This window comes from Pleurodeles waltl, chromosome 10 (genome assembly GCF_031143425.1).
Source record: "Pleurodeles waltl isolate 20211129_DDA chromosome 10, aPleWal1.hap1.20221129, whole genome shotgun sequence".
In the NCBI taxonomy this organism is placed as follows: Eukaryota; Metazoa; Chordata; class Amphibia; order Caudata; family Salamandridae; genus Pleurodeles; species Pleurodeles waltl.
In genome coordinates, this window is record NC_090449.1 from 241,412,905 (window position 1) to 241,428,265 (window position 15,361).

Below are 15,361 nucleotides of genomic sequence, written 5' to 3' on the forward strand. Positions count from 1 at the left end.
CATCGGCAAAAAGTTAGGGAGTAACCATGCCAAGGAAGGTATTTCCTTACAAACAGAAGTCAAGACGGTAGGAACACAAATACTCACTGAGCAAGGTGCCCGGACAAAACCTCCTTGCAGATGGGTTGCTCAGCCAGAATTCACAGGCTTCCAGTGCCACGTTCTCATCATTGTCTTGGGTCCTCTGCAGCATATACTGTATAATGGGTAGAAGATATTGTCTGGAAACAACGTACATCTTAGCAACAAATGGATGCAAACTCCCTGTACATGTGTTTAAACATGAAGATGGAATGAAAGCTTGTAGTAATTTCCTGAGAGCAAGAGGCATACCTTCCTACATGAATTTCTGATTACTGCAGCAAAATTGGCTGATAGAATTTGTTTGAGGCTGGGCATGTATGGTAAGCAAAGTGCTCTATGAGAAACTCCAAGCGGCACCTCCACCAATAGACTATCTGAATTCAGATCATTAGCAGCCACAGATGCTACACAACTTTTGAAAATGAGGTAGACAGAACTTTAAAGTGGTACAGAGTTCCTAACAAATCTCCATTTCTTGTCAAAAGTAAATTGCCATTCTAACATTCCAGGTGCTTGATTGGATTGATCTGCTGGTAGAATGCTTGAATATGCTGCAAGAGAGTTAATGGACCAGTAGTTCGATCAGATATATTGCGCTTTATTGCACATATGGTAAAAGCTTTACTAATCTTAATAAAAGAATTGTTAATGAGTACATTTTTAACTGTTTGATTGTATTTCAAGGGTCGAAAATTGGACTACATTAAGTAAAGGCAAATTCTAATGAAATCAATGCATTTAATAAGAAGATAAATATATATTTTTTTCTTTGCTTTTCTAGTATGTCAAGAGAATAATCTGCTTTTTAACAAGTGCAATTGTTCATATTAATCAATTCCTTTATTTATTCAATGCAGATCACAAAATTGCCAAACGGTTTGGTGATTGCCTCAGTGGAAAATTACTCTCCAGCTTCAAAAATTGGAGTATTTGTTAAAGCAGGGAGCAGATATGAAACAGCAGACAGTTTGGGAATCAATCACCTGCTCCGTCTTTCATCCAGTTTAGTAAGTTCAAATTCTTTACCACCCCAACCCAACTCCAAAACTAGGCGGAGTTAGAAATTATTTAGTACTCGTGAATAATATGCGAATATGAATTTTATAAATTGCCACGTCTTCATTCAATAGTTAGCATGTTCTTAAGCTGTTAATCTATTTGTCATCTTATTCTCAAGAACGCTGATGGGATGCCATGATAAGTTTGATGTTTGCATTTCTTCAGTATTTTTCAGGCATCTCATAGGAACAATTCACTTTTGATCCTGTTAGCAAAGCAGCATGTGTTTTATTATTGAATAGTTTGGTCCTTTCTACATTTATGTGTACTGTAACTGACACAATTTGCAGCTTCTCAAATAATAAAATAACTTAGCCTGCAAATCAGTCACCAGAGGGTGTGTTTATTAAAGAATTTTTTCTATCAAAAAATAAATCTCATCTATGTGAAGAAGTCCTTTATAACTGTTTAGAGAGCAGTTTCACACTTAGATTTGAATTGGGTTCTTGGGTGGAATATTTTTAATTTTTTAATTTTTTTAATTAGATATCTATATTTCATGTGTTACATTTTCCTTGGCCAGAATTTATTTTGGGGGCCCCCCCTGTAATGCATTTTCTTGTGCATTGTCATAATGCATCTTGATTTATATTTCACTACCACTTTGTTCCCATTTGTATGAAAATTTATCCATAAACTTTAAAATTGATTTAACGTTCAATATGGAAATTGCAGTGCATAGATTAAATATACCTGTATGCATCTTACATAAAAATGGTTAGTGCCCCCACAGTTGTGGTTGTCTGTATCGATATGTGCTGATGCTTATGATGTCACTAGCCAAATCATCAGTCATGTCTTCTGTAACTTAATGTGTGTCTATGAAAGGTGCGCCAGGAGGGACTATTGTTTTGTATTATACCTGTGAAATTTAAGTGTTTTTAGGTTTTGGGTGGTAATCAAAATGACATTTCGTTTGGGGTTTTACTATGCAAAGTTGTTTTTCTGTTTGTATAAATAAAACTCATGATTTGCCTTTCAGACTACCAAAGGAGCATCTTCCTTCAGATTAACACGTGGTATTGAGGCTGTTGGTGGAAGCCTGAGGTTTGTAAATAAAGATTAAAGGTTATGTGGTTTGACTTTAATATTTCATATTTCTTTGTTGGATCACAGTGAACTGGACGAAAGTACTGTTAATTAATAGAAAAAGTGGGAGATGCCTTTGAGTTATGTGAAGGTGGCTGAAGAATGAATGGGACCGGTTGAAACAAAATACATATCCCTTCAGGTTTCCTCTGGAACACTTTAAAATTTTAGAGAGCCTCTACCAGAGAGAGGCTTTTCAGGAGTTCTCACTGAGGTATAGAGGCCCTGAGGTACTCACTTTTTATTATAATAGTGGATTTGGCTCTTCACTGGAGTAACTGCCGGTCTTTGACTGACTCCGTATTGGAAGAAAGGCACAGAGAGCCTAAGATGAGCTCAGTGGGAAGGCTCCTACTCATGCAATGCATACCAGCTTGTGATGGTGAGGAGTGCCATACAGTTGGACTCTGAGGTAATTAATAATTGGCTGTTAGTAAAACAAGATAAAAGAAGCATTCTATAGCTCAGATGCTTGACAGGGTATCTGCCTTATGCCTCAGCTGGTGTGTTTAAAAAGGGGTAAGGGTGCCCTGCTCAGCCCCAGTCAAAAACAATTTTGCCTTTTTTTTTGCAGCAGGACAATTCCCTCCTCTGCTTAATAGTTTAATATCTTGGTTAGATAGGACTGGGAACAATATATAGATGAACTAGTCTCTATGTGCTAGATAACTTAAGGCAGTTAATACACATAGTGTATCAGTACTGTTAGCCACTACGTGTTAGTGGTTTAAACTTGAAGCTTAGTTATTCTGGCTCTTCCAAAGGAGAAATTGATTGCAGAGGTTGTATGCAATGGTGTGGTAGTTGGATATAAAAGGTCTTGTGTTTGTATGCTAAACGTCACAAGTTAAAATTGTGGCAATGTTTAAGGTGTGTGCTATTTTTATTTTTAATTCTAACATGTTTGCTGCAAATGGTGCTCCACAGCAAATTAACCTGCTCACATTTTTGTGATATGAAGTGAGTAATTGAATTAATTTTCCCCAAACTATTTTTTCTGATTTCAGTGTCACATCTACAAGGGAAAACATGGCATACACCGTTGAATGCTTGCGTGACTATGTGTAAGTATCAAATATATGGTCGATTTTGTACCTGTTTACACAGATCTCACAAACTGTTTCATTGTGATGTATTGTTGTCACCTTCTTTGGCACCTACTGTATTGAGGATTCATGGGATAATTTTGAGTTCATATGGCACTCAGATTGGTCATACTTGTGCACCTCAATCACATCCCAATAAAGACTTCGCAGTTGCAACTATGTTTTAAAGTTCTTGTCTACGGATATAATCTCTGTGTACTCAGTGCTGATCAGACACACTTTAGCCAAGTCCATTTTCTTGTAGGAATGTAAAATGATGTACTGTTGACTGGTGAATAAAAATGAACAAACGTCAGCTCAACAGACCATCAAGTCTATCACTTGTGTGGTTCAAAGGCATCGACAACAGCTTTGTGGTACAGGATTAACCATTATTGATGCCAGGGGGGGAAGTCTCAACATAGTGCATTGGTTACATTGTGCTCAGAACACTTTATGAATACATAAAACAATTCAATATTTATTGTATTCAAGTTGATATCTTCAATATTTATTAAAAGCAAGCAACATCCAGGATCTGAGGAGACCTCATTAATAGCTTGACACCATACTAGGCTCCTGCTGTGTATTTGCAAGTTGGCATAAGTAACATAGGTCTGGAACTAATTCACTTATCCATCTTGAGGTTGCTGGTGCTTCTACAGAGTGAAACAAATTAGGTTTGTGATTTATCGTTACTCAGTTCTGTTTTTCAATGACTATATGCAACTTGAACATCAGTTTCTTATTCTACAGTGATACTGTAATGGAATACTTGATCAATGTCACCACCGCTCCAGAATTCAGGCGTTGGGAAGTGTCTGACCTTCAGTCGAAGCTGAAGCTTGATAAAGCTTTTGCCTATCAAAATCCTCAAGTTGGTAAGTTAATTTGAAATATTTAACCCCAGCATAGTGATTATTCGCTGAAACAAAAACTCTTGCTCTGGTTTGTGATTATGGACAGCTTGGGAGGGGGGAGGGGAGGGGATGGGGGGAGGGGGGGACGGGGGGGAGGTTGCTATTAAAATAGAATTCCGCCTAATTAAACTGGGCATCCTGCAACAATCCTGTTATTTCTGCACAGCCATACTGGCCATGGGCAAGAATCCTACAAATCCCTACCTCTGTGGGCAACAAGGCACATTCTTCCATACTCTCTTGTCCAGAAATAAGGCTCTGCTGGTTGGCATTACAGGGACTAAAAAAGAAGGTCCAGGGTGTAGGGATCCAAAAACTGCGTCCTACATATTTTTGGGATCCCAAAGCCACCCACCAAAATTTCATAAACTCTGGTTTTGCAGCATGATCCTTCCCTGGATACACATGCTGTGCATTATTATGCCATCTAGTGGTCGGGTACGGAATTCTCTTTTTTTTTTTTTTTTTTTTTTTCTTTTTTCTCTCTCCTGCCCTAAACCCTCCACCCTCCCCCCACTCTGTTTGGTCTATCCCCGGCATGACCCTGGAGGTTCCTGTATGTAATAGCCATCATCAGATTCATTTTTTTTTTTCCCGTTGTTGGGTCTGGAAGGAAAAGCAGGACCAGTTTTTTTTTTTTTTTTTTTTTTTTTTTTTTTTTTGAGGCAACGGTGAAAAAAATCAAGAGATGACAATGTTTTATTTCTAGGAATATATCACCAAACGAGTGGAGCAAACAGCGACTGAGAGAACCAGAGGGCATTCCCCGACAGGGGACACCCACAGAATCTGCAGGTGGTTGGAGAATTAAGCAAGGTAGAGGTCATGGACACTCCATTTAATTTCTACCCAAACTGCCACCACAAATTTGCCCAGAGTGACCTGCATGAAATCTGTAACCCCTACCTGCCAAAAGACCACAGAGACGAGGGCTGCAAGGCTAGCACTGCTTCTGTACCCAAAACTCTTGAGGCACGTCGAAAGCAGAGAGAGGGACACCACACAGTGATGCAGGGACAGAAATATCAGGAGTCGCGAAGGGAACTAGGCCTATCCAGCGATTAAGAACAGGCTGGAGGTGCAGAGTCGACCCATGGGCGGTTGGACATCAAACTTCACAAATGGGACGCCGAGGAGAAACGTCCGCCAAATAAATCGATAAAGGACATTGTTAAAAAAAAAAAAAAAAAAAAAAAAGGTAGAGACCACTGAAATCCTCAGAGGAGAAAATCCCAGAGAAGAAGTACCACAAGGCAGCCTTGACGTCCAAAAAAGCGACTATTAAAGGCCAGCCACGAACAAAAGCGCCATGCAATCCTGACCAGGGATACCAAAGAAGGCTGGGCACCGAAACAGGCAAAGCCCTCCACTGGGTAAAAAAAAAAACAGGCCATTGGAGGGAGAGCAAGCAAGCAATGCTGAAAAAACGACCATCAGCGATACAAGACATCAAAAAGGCATCTGAGGTGGCGAAGAAAAGGCGTTGCCTAGAGGCCGAAATGGCAGTGCTCCTGCAGCGAAAAAAGGAGTTTGACGACTCACTGAAACAATTTCGAATGCCACCAAAAAACCTCAACGACCCTCGAGGTTGAGGAGGAGGAAACTGCAAACAAAGCACGGCAACCCCTGAGCCTCACAAAGAAGAGGAGTTATACGACCCCGAAGGAGAGGAAGCAACTGGGAGTTTCAATGACGACTGGGATGATCTTGAAACAGAACCCAGAAGAGGAGGCCAACAACTACCCCTCGAAGCCTTTGCCCCCTGATGGCATCACATGCTACAACAGCCTAGTGAAGAGGGCAGCGGAGACACATGGGGTGCCCTTAGAAGAAGAAAGGGAGACTCCTGCTTCTTATTAGAAAGCCTCATGCCGTCAAGCAAAGGAAACTTTATCTCACCATGTTACCCAGCATTCTGGACCAGGGCAGGGAGGCCTTCAAAGAACCTGCTGCAGCTAAGGGGGTGACACCAAGGATGAAGAAAAATACAAACCCTCCCCAAATACATCCAAGGGAACACAGTGGCAGACTGTCATCATCACAACAGCAAAAAGGAGGAGCAGTACACACACCTCCACAGACCCCACCCCCCCCACCCCACCCCCAAAAAGGGAAAGCAAAAGGTTGGACATAGTGGGTAGAAAGATGACGAGGGAAGCAGCAACACAATGGCGTATAGCTAACACCCTTAATAGGTATGGCCACCAGCAGTGGTACAAAATCGAGGAGCTAATGAAAAAGCTTCTGGAAGAGGACAAGAAAAGGGCAAAGGCAATTATCCAGGAAGGCTAAACGATCTCCAGCATCTGCCTAAAATCAGCTCTGGACGCAACCGACACAGCCAGCAGACAAATTTGCACAGAGACAACCCTAAGGAGAAACGCTTGGCTCAGAATATATGGTTTCAAGCTATAGGTCAAGCCTCCATCATGAACAAGCCTTTCACTTGAAAGATTTTATTCAGCCAGGAGGTGGATGAGTCCTTGCAGCAGATTTTTTTTAAAAAGGATAACGAAACAGCAAAAGCAATAGGGGCACTACAATATAGAGGCAGCTTCAGAAGGGGAGGATACACCATCAGAAGACCCACCGGAAGGGGAACCTTTTGCATCAGGACAGCAGTGGCAGCAACATCCCTGCCACCCTTTCCGGCCCCCCCTCCCTTCCCTTCCCCTGGCTCTTTCAAGGGAGTACTCAGCAAACTGGCCAACAGACTAGGTACCAGCAGTGGCAACACCCGACAAGACAGCCCTTTCGAGGGAGAGCAAGAGGCCAAATGCCCAAAGGAGGAGGAGCGGCCAAGTGACTCAAATACCCCCAAACCCACACACAACACTGGTGGTGAGCAGGGGGACAGAATAGCACAGTACCCACAACAATGGGAAGAAATTACTACAGACAGTTGGGTTTTAAATGTAGTATGCCGTGGCTACTGTATAGAACTCTCAACCCTGCCGCCACCAAACCCTGCAAAAAGGAAAAGATATAAAAAAACAGAAGTGGTACAGCTAAGGAAAGGCGTCCAAGAACCCCTGCAAAAACAAGCAGTAGAAAGAGTACCAAAGAAAGAATTAAACAAGGGAAACTACTAACCCTACTTTTTGGTACCAAACCAAGACCTTACGCTAAGGGCAGTTCTGGAACTCAGTCATAAACAAATTCTTCCGCAAACAGCATTTCAAAATGACAATCGTACAGGAGGTAATCCCACTCCTGGAAAAAAAGGAGACTGTATGGCAACCATAGACTTATAGGATGCCTATCTGCACATACCAGTAAACAAGACACACAAAAGATACTTCAGATTCATTCTCGAAAGGGTTCACTACCAATTCTAACTCTTGCCCTTTGAAATAAAGTTGGCACCAAGGGTTTTCACAAAATGCCTGGCAACAGTCACAGCATTCCTAAGAAGGAGGGGATTCACCTATACCTCTACCTGGATGACTGGCTAATAAAGGCACATACAAAAGAAAAATGTCAAAGGGATACCTAAACAGAAATCTCAACCCTACAGGGGCTAGTGTTCAGCATCAATGACAAAATCATCCCTAAAACTACAGGAAAATATCTTCCTAGGAGCCAGACTGGATGCAAGGAAAGCACATGCATACCCTGCCCAGAGGAGAGAACAGGCAATTGCAGAGCAAGCTCAACTTTATCAGAAGGGGCAATATCTGACCGGGAGGACAGTCATGAAGCTAATGGGCATGATGGCATCATGCATTGCCCTCATAACCCATGCGAGACTCCACATGCGACCATTCCAGGAATGGTTATGCAACAACTGGTCACAAGCCACCGGGAGTTGGGAGGATCTAGTGGTTGTAACAGAGAAAATACAGAAAGACCCAGTGGTGGACATCCAAAGACATAACCAGGGGAAGTCCTTTCAATACAGTAACTCCCTCCTGTCAACATCACAACAGATGTGAATCACAAGGAATGGGGAGCACACACAGACAACGTAAGAAATCAAGGCCAATGGAACAAGACGGATGCAATAAAGCACATTAATTTCCTTGAAATTAAGACCATGATACTAGCCCTAAAAGCCTTTCAAATACAAGTATGAGGGAAAACCGTAGTAATCCAAACAGAAAATACAACAATGTTCTATGTGAGCAAACAAGGGGGCATAAAATATTTTGCCCAAAGCAAAGAAGCCCAAGAAATATAGAAGTGGGAGATACCACAAGGGATTAACTTGCTAACAGTTCACATATCAGGGAAGGACAACATAGAGGCAGACAGAAAAGCAGAACACATGATTGGGCGATAAACCAAAGGAGCCTAGAAAAAATCTTCAAGATCTGGGGTACACCACCAATCGACTTGTTTGGATCAGCAGAAAATAAGAAATGCCAACTCTTTGCCTCCAGGTTTCCACATCACAGGTCAAAGGGGAATGCCCCATCACTAAACTCGTCGGGGAGCTTTGCCTACGCCTTTCCTCTGAATCCCTTAATACCAAAGGTACTGGAAAAGAAACCACTTAGGCACCAGGGATTTGTGTGTGTGTGTGTTCTGTTTGGTGGGGCAGCCACTTGGGCAAGGGTTGCTACCCATGGGGGCACATTACTGTTGGCCATTTCTGCCTTCCTTCGGCGCCAAGGGGGGCAGAACCCCTCCCCCCCCCTGAAGCCAGGGAAGTATTTTTTTTTTTTTCCAGCAAGAGTGGGGGTATGGCCCCACCTCAAATAAATGGGGACAAAGTTGTTCTGCCAGGGAATTTAAATAAAAAAATAGTGGTATGGTGGATACCAACCAGTATGGGCTTGGTTATGTCCCCAACCCAACTGAAGGGGGTAACAGTCTTTCAGACCACCCCTCCCCCCGCACACTAAAACATCTTATCCCATGGTAAGCAAGAAGACATTTGATTATTTTGGGTTTTGGTTTTACACTTGAGCCATGAGACTTTGCCTAACTCTCAATCATCCCACTTGGAATGGTGGGGACTGCACTTTTTGGACTTTGGGATGCTGCCATGTAGAAAAATCTACAAGACCTAGACACATCTGAAAATGAAACATCTGGGTGAGTCCAGGGTGGTGTGCTTCCAATACACCCTGCACCATTTTCTTACCCATAATGCCCTGCAAACCTCCAACTTCTCTGGAAATCACACATTTTTCCCACATTTTTGTGATGGAACCTTCTGGAATCTGCAGGAATCCACAAAATTCCTACCACCCAGCATTCTCGCAGCTATACTGATAAAAAATCTGCCCCACTTGTCAGCCTTAAAACATTTTTATTTTTCAAACTGTCCTTTTGGACCTGCTTTGGGGGCCCCCCTCGTTTTTGGCATGTTTTTGGCTCTTCCCGGCTCTTCCCTGCCGCAGGCACTCAGGCCACCTACACAAGTGATGTATCATTTTTACCACGAGACTGAGGGGCACATTGGGTGGTAGGAAATTTGTGGTGATCCCACACAAAAATGTGGGGGAAATTAATGTGTGTGTGTGTGTGTGTGTGTGTGTGTGTATATATATGTGTATATATGTATTTATATATATATATATATAGGTCACGGGCATTAGGCCTACCCACGTAAGTGATGTACCATTTTTTATCGGGAGACTAGGGGGGTTACACAAAATAGGACAAGTGTTATTGCCCCTTGTCTTTCTCTACATTTTTTTTCTTCCAAATGTAGAACAGTGTGTAAAAAAATAAATAAATAAAAAAAAAACAAAAAAAAAAACTCTATTTGAGAAATGCCCTGTAATTCACATGCTAGTATTGGGACCCCGGAATTCAGAGATGTGCAGATAACCACTGCTTCTCAACACCTTATCTTGTGCCCATATTGGAAATACAAAGGTTTCCTTGATACCTATTTTTCACTCTTTCTATTTCACCAAATGAATTGCTGTAGGCCTGGTATACAACGAAAACTCATTGCAAGGTGCAGCTCCTTCATTGGCTCTGGGTACCTAGGGGTCCTGATGAACCTACAAGCCCTATATATCCCTGCAACCAGAAGAGTCCAGCAGATGTAACAGTATATTACCTTTTGAAAATCGTGGAGAGAAAAGGCTTTTTTTTTTTTTCACAGCTCAATCTCAAATTTTTTATTTTAGCTGTTGTTTTCTGTAGGAAAATCTACACAAATGACCACTTGCTGAATTCAGAATTTTGTCTACTTTCCTGAAATGTTTAGCTTTCCGGGATCTAGCACTGGTTTCGCACCCATTTCTGTCACTACGTGGAAGGAGGATAAAAGCGCAAAAAAATACTAAAAATGGGGTATGTCCCAGTAAAATGCCAAAATTGTGTTGAAAAATGTGATTTTCTGATTCAAGACTGCCTGTTCCTGAAAGCTGGGAAGATGGTGATTGTAGCACCGCAAACCCTTTGTTGATGCCATTTTCAGGGGGAAAAAAACAAGCCGCCTTCTGCAGCCTTTTTTCCCTTTGTTTTTATTTTTTTTGTTATTTTGTTTTTATTTTTTTTAAACATTTTTGCTACATTTTGGATATTTTCTCGGTCTCCTCTAGGGGAACCCCCAAACTCTGGGTATCTCTACAATCCCTAGGATGTCAGGGGAAAAAAGGATGCAAATTTGGCGTGGGTAGCTTATGGGGATTAAAAAGTTGTGAGGGTCTAAGCGTGAACTGCCCCAAATAGCCAAAAATAAACCTGCCACCTGGGGGGGGGGGGGGGGGGGAGGCCTGGCAGTGAAGGGGATAAGCATCCACAAACCGAATTGGAAAGAAAATTACATACCCTGAATGTAAGGAGAGCACGGATATATACTACCTGGGGGAAACCAAGCAGTTTGGTAAAGGGAACCAGCTGTTTGTTTCATATGCCAAATCTGAAAAGGGATCCCTCCATCACAAAAGGAACTATTGCACTCTGGATCGTTGAGACAATCCAAACATGCTACACATCGGCTGGCAAACACCTACCCCACCGACCAAAAGCACACTCAATGAGGAAAAAAGGAGTAACACTAGCATTCAAGGCAAATGTGCCTATAGACACGATCTGCTCAGCAGCAAAATGGGCATCCCCACACACATTCACAAACATTGTGTGGACATCCAAATGCATAAAGAAGCCAGAGTAGGACAGAAGCTACTACAGTACCTGTTTGCAAGATTACCAGTTAAATCCACCCAACCCAAATAAAGGGGTAACCATTAAACAATGTAATGCACAGCAGGTGAATCCAGAAAAGGCTTCATGCTGCAAAACGAAATGGTTACCTACCAGTAGTAGTAGTTTTGCAGCCTGAAGAATTTTCTGGATTAACATATGACCCACTCACCTCCCCCGAAATGAGAACAGGACAAACGGGTGAGGAAGAGGTCTTATGTACATAAAAGTAAAAAAAAAAAAAAAATAGAAGAAGGGAAAAAGAGAAAAGAACAATACAATGGGGGGGGGAAATAAATAATTGAAGATGGCTACTACGCACACGAACTTCTGGGGCTCCGGCTGACGTAATGCCGGGGACAGACCAAATAGTGGTCGACGATGCCTGAAAAGAAAAGGAAAAAGAAACCATAACCGACCCAACCACTAGATGGTGGAATAATGCACAAGTAACCATTTAGTTATCATTGGGTCTGGTATTGGTCAAATACAACATAGAACACGTTGGGTGCACTAAATACAACGGAGAGGCTGATTGGGGGAGGGGGGGGGGTTGACCTGGACTTGTGCATGTTGGCAGAAAAAGCAATATACACAGGTAGAGGCTGCCCACGAAAGTGGGGAAAAAACCTGGTCCCCATGGAGATCATTTGGAGGGATGGGGGGACTAGTTCCGTGGGAGACTTGGAGAATGCGCTTGAGACCAACAACTTGATAAATGCATTGTTCTTAATTAATCAGTGGCCCTGATGATTCGAAATTTTAAGTGTGCCATGTGGACTGATTTAATGTTGTGTGGCCCTTCATTGGCCATGTGATAGCGCTGCACTGCCTTGTTTTTGTTCCATTGCTTTATGAAAATTTCATAAAAAAAAAAAAAAACTGGTTCTAGGAGAGAACTTGTGTAGTGACACGTTACCTGTTTTTTCTGTAGTCTGCAAGTGTTGGAAAGAGTTGGTCTTAAGTTTTCATGTTTGCAATTGTCACTTTTTTTTTTTTTTTTTTTTGTGGCATTGGGCCGTTTCATTTGCAACATCATTTGACTATTTCAGTGGATGTTTGTTGTTACACTTTCCATTCATAAAGGCAGTGGCAGTTTTCATTCACACTCTAAAGACCTAGATTTGTGGTAGAGCAAAAACAGGATTTATGCGAACAGGAACTATAGACGAACGTCAATGGTCCCCTGCCTTTCACTTGTTTTGAAGGCTCTCGCGTAGTGGCACGTCATAAACGGCTCATAGTTTGAGCCTTGCTCCTGCTGCATTTCGACATTTGCAATCTAGACAGAACCCATTGATCCTTCTCCCTGCTTCTGTTGGAAGTGCATTTTCATGGTTCTGTGTACCTTTCAATTTATGTGAGCTAACCTTTCTGCTCAAATCACTTACCAATGATCAAGCTTTCGTCAAGTATTGAGAAGAAATGTGGCCCTTCAGCTAAAGAAAAGCATATCCAAAGCTTGAGAAGGTCTTTCCTAATTAACCTATTGGTTTTGTCAGTGCTATGTAGCAGCGACATAAAGAAAAATAAGCATGATGACACTGCTACCCCCCCTTCACTCCGTGGGCACTTGACATATGTGCGTCCATGTCACCACGCATCAGTGCACTAAGCGAATGACACCGGCACAATTTTTTTTTTTATTATTAACCGTTCTAAGATAGTGGGATCCATTTGGATAAAGTTTTTTTTTTTTTTTTTGTCATTAGTGTACAAATAGCAGCTCCCTCCAAAAGAAAGTCAACTAATCTAGATTGAATGCCTGCAGTGATTCGGGGCAACTGGTGGGAAAGCTGGTCTGGGGAAGAAACTGAGAGTGGACAGGTCTGCCGTAGCAACAGATATGTTTGGTAGTGGGCACAGGAAAAACTAATTTAAAAAATGAAAGGCAGAGAGGGGTGAGAAAATCAGTGTTATTTGAGGGGGAGAGCAAGCAACACAGATTGCACAAGACAGCTACTGATCGGAAATGAAGCAGCACAGGAGGGAGAGAGCTAGAAAACGTGGGAACATGGTGTGCTAAAAGTAGTTCTCTGAATGTGAGCCATAGAAGGATATCTCTCAGAAGGAAAGTGAAAAATGTTTATGCTCCAGGTGATGGGCAAATACTTGAAGCGAAATAAATCATCCCATAAGAAGCAAGTAAGTGAGACTGACACAGTGGTAATCAATGGGTGATTTCTAAGCCCACCATATAGTTTTGGTATGATCCACAGAATGTTTCACCTTCGGACAACTAAAAGCTGTCTGATAGACCAGACCTAAAAATAAGTTTGGTGTTTCAAACATGTATATACATAGTATTAAACCTAAACACTAATCAGTCGATGGTCCTATTCGGACTCCACAAGAGGTTTGGCTAGGTTGGCTAGGTTGAATTATGTTGGTACATCAGAAACCCCAATTCCCTCGCCACCTCTGCTCCCGGCGCCCTTTTGATTGGTGCTGCATACTCTCAGCTGGCTTCCACTATGGGATAGAGTAAGGGTAAAACTATAAATGTCTGCTCTGTAAAGCAGTGCACCTGGAATTCCCGAGATCTATCGAAAAAAAGCTAAAATGATCTGGTAGCCGGTTAGTCTAGAAAAAATGAGGTTTTCTGGAAGTTCGATGCATCAAAACCTTTGGCTTTTTAAAGATATCCGTAGACAGTAAAGCTTTGAAAATTTCTCCCTATGGTTACAGATTACATCTGAGAAGGAAAGAATGCGTCCTCATTTATTCCTTTGCTAATCCGTTCATGAAATGGGCAGTTTTTTTTTTGGGGGGGGGGGGAGAGCAGGGAATTTGATCTCTTATATTGCATTCACTTCACGTGGTACATGACGGTGAGATCTGCACAAAGGTCAGATACATTTCAGTGAGTGTGTATGTTTAGTTAGGATGTCCACAGCTACTAATAATTTACAATTATTTCATTTTCTTCCTCCTCGTAGGTGTCTTAGAAAACTTGCACGCAGCATCTTACCGAAATGCCCTTTCCAACTCCTTATATTGCCCCGACTTCATGATTGGAAAGTGTACATCTGAACAGGTAACAGCGCAATTATTCAAATTGTACTTTTCAACAAGAAGGTTTAAAGTAGTTGTACAGTTTCCGCGCAACCGTTTCTAATCCAGGTCAAGTGTTTACAAATACGTTGTGAGGTAAACTACTGAAAAGTTTCACCGTTTCTAATGGAGGCATAAATAACACGTAGTGTGGTTGTAATGTATTATAAACGGCAGTCTGTCGGACCTGAGAAAATGATTGTTGTCACCATTGTTTTCATTGTGGTGTTAACATGCAGTATTATGTTTTCACGTTATCTGAACCATGCATGTATTTCTAAATGTTAGGGTGCATAACCCATTTTGCTACAAGCCTATTTCACAACAGCAATATAGACTATGTAGACTTTTAGGTTGAAAATATTGAATTTACAGGATGGAATTAGTGATTTTCAACGACGACCTGTAAGATAAGGTAAACGTGTAATTATACAATTGAAGGTTTGTGGTCCGATGCCAGTGACAAAAGTACGTGCAAAGTTTCTGTGTCTGGTGGAAGAGAATTTTTCTTTTTTTTTTTAAAGAAAAAGTTTGTCCTCCCTGTTGGAGACTACAATTATTGTCCACATCGGCAATGGCAGGGCACTGGTCTCCGAGTCCTTACTGATTCTCTGCTTGTCAGAATCCACTTCAAATGTTATGCAGTCTGGACCCATCTATTTCAGTAATCTCAGCTGTATATCTTCATTTTTACACTAATTGTCCTGAGTTTTGTAAATATTCCAGTAAATCAGTCTCAGGTTAGCTATGCCTCCTTTTGCCAAGGTACAGATTTCTCCTACCCTCTGAGGCTAGGTTTGCTCTACCCCCATAAAGTAAAATTGGAAAATTATGGCATCTTATACAGTTTTAACTGAACCGCACTCACTGGTTAGTGAATGAGTGAGATCGCTCGCACACTGCGCTATATAACTTAGATGCCTCAAAGTGCACAGGCCATCCAACGGAATAATATTTTGC

General features: G+C 41.8%; 1 protein-coding gene across 1 annotated transcript in view; it reads left to right on the forward strand.

Moving 5' to 3' along the window:
- The window catches only part of UQCRC2 (ubiquinol-cytochrome c reductase core protein 2), a 138,237-nt gene that overhangs the window by 52,523 nt on the left and 70,353 nt on the right, over positions 1 to 15,361 (forward strand). Inside the window, exons 3-7 of the mRNA XM_069210291.1 lie at positions 942 to 1,091; positions 2,126 to 2,190; positions 3,240 to 3,296; positions 4,074 to 4,198; positions 14,287 to 14,384. Coding sequence (XP_069066392.1) covers positions 942 to 1,091; positions 2,126 to 2,190; positions 3,240 to 3,296; positions 4,074 to 4,198; positions 14,287 to 14,384 — 495 coding nt within the window. The remainder of the gene's footprint in view (positions 1 to 941; positions 1,092 to 2,125; positions 2,191 to 3,239; positions 3,297 to 4,073; positions 4,199 to 14,286; positions 14,385 to 15,361) is intronic.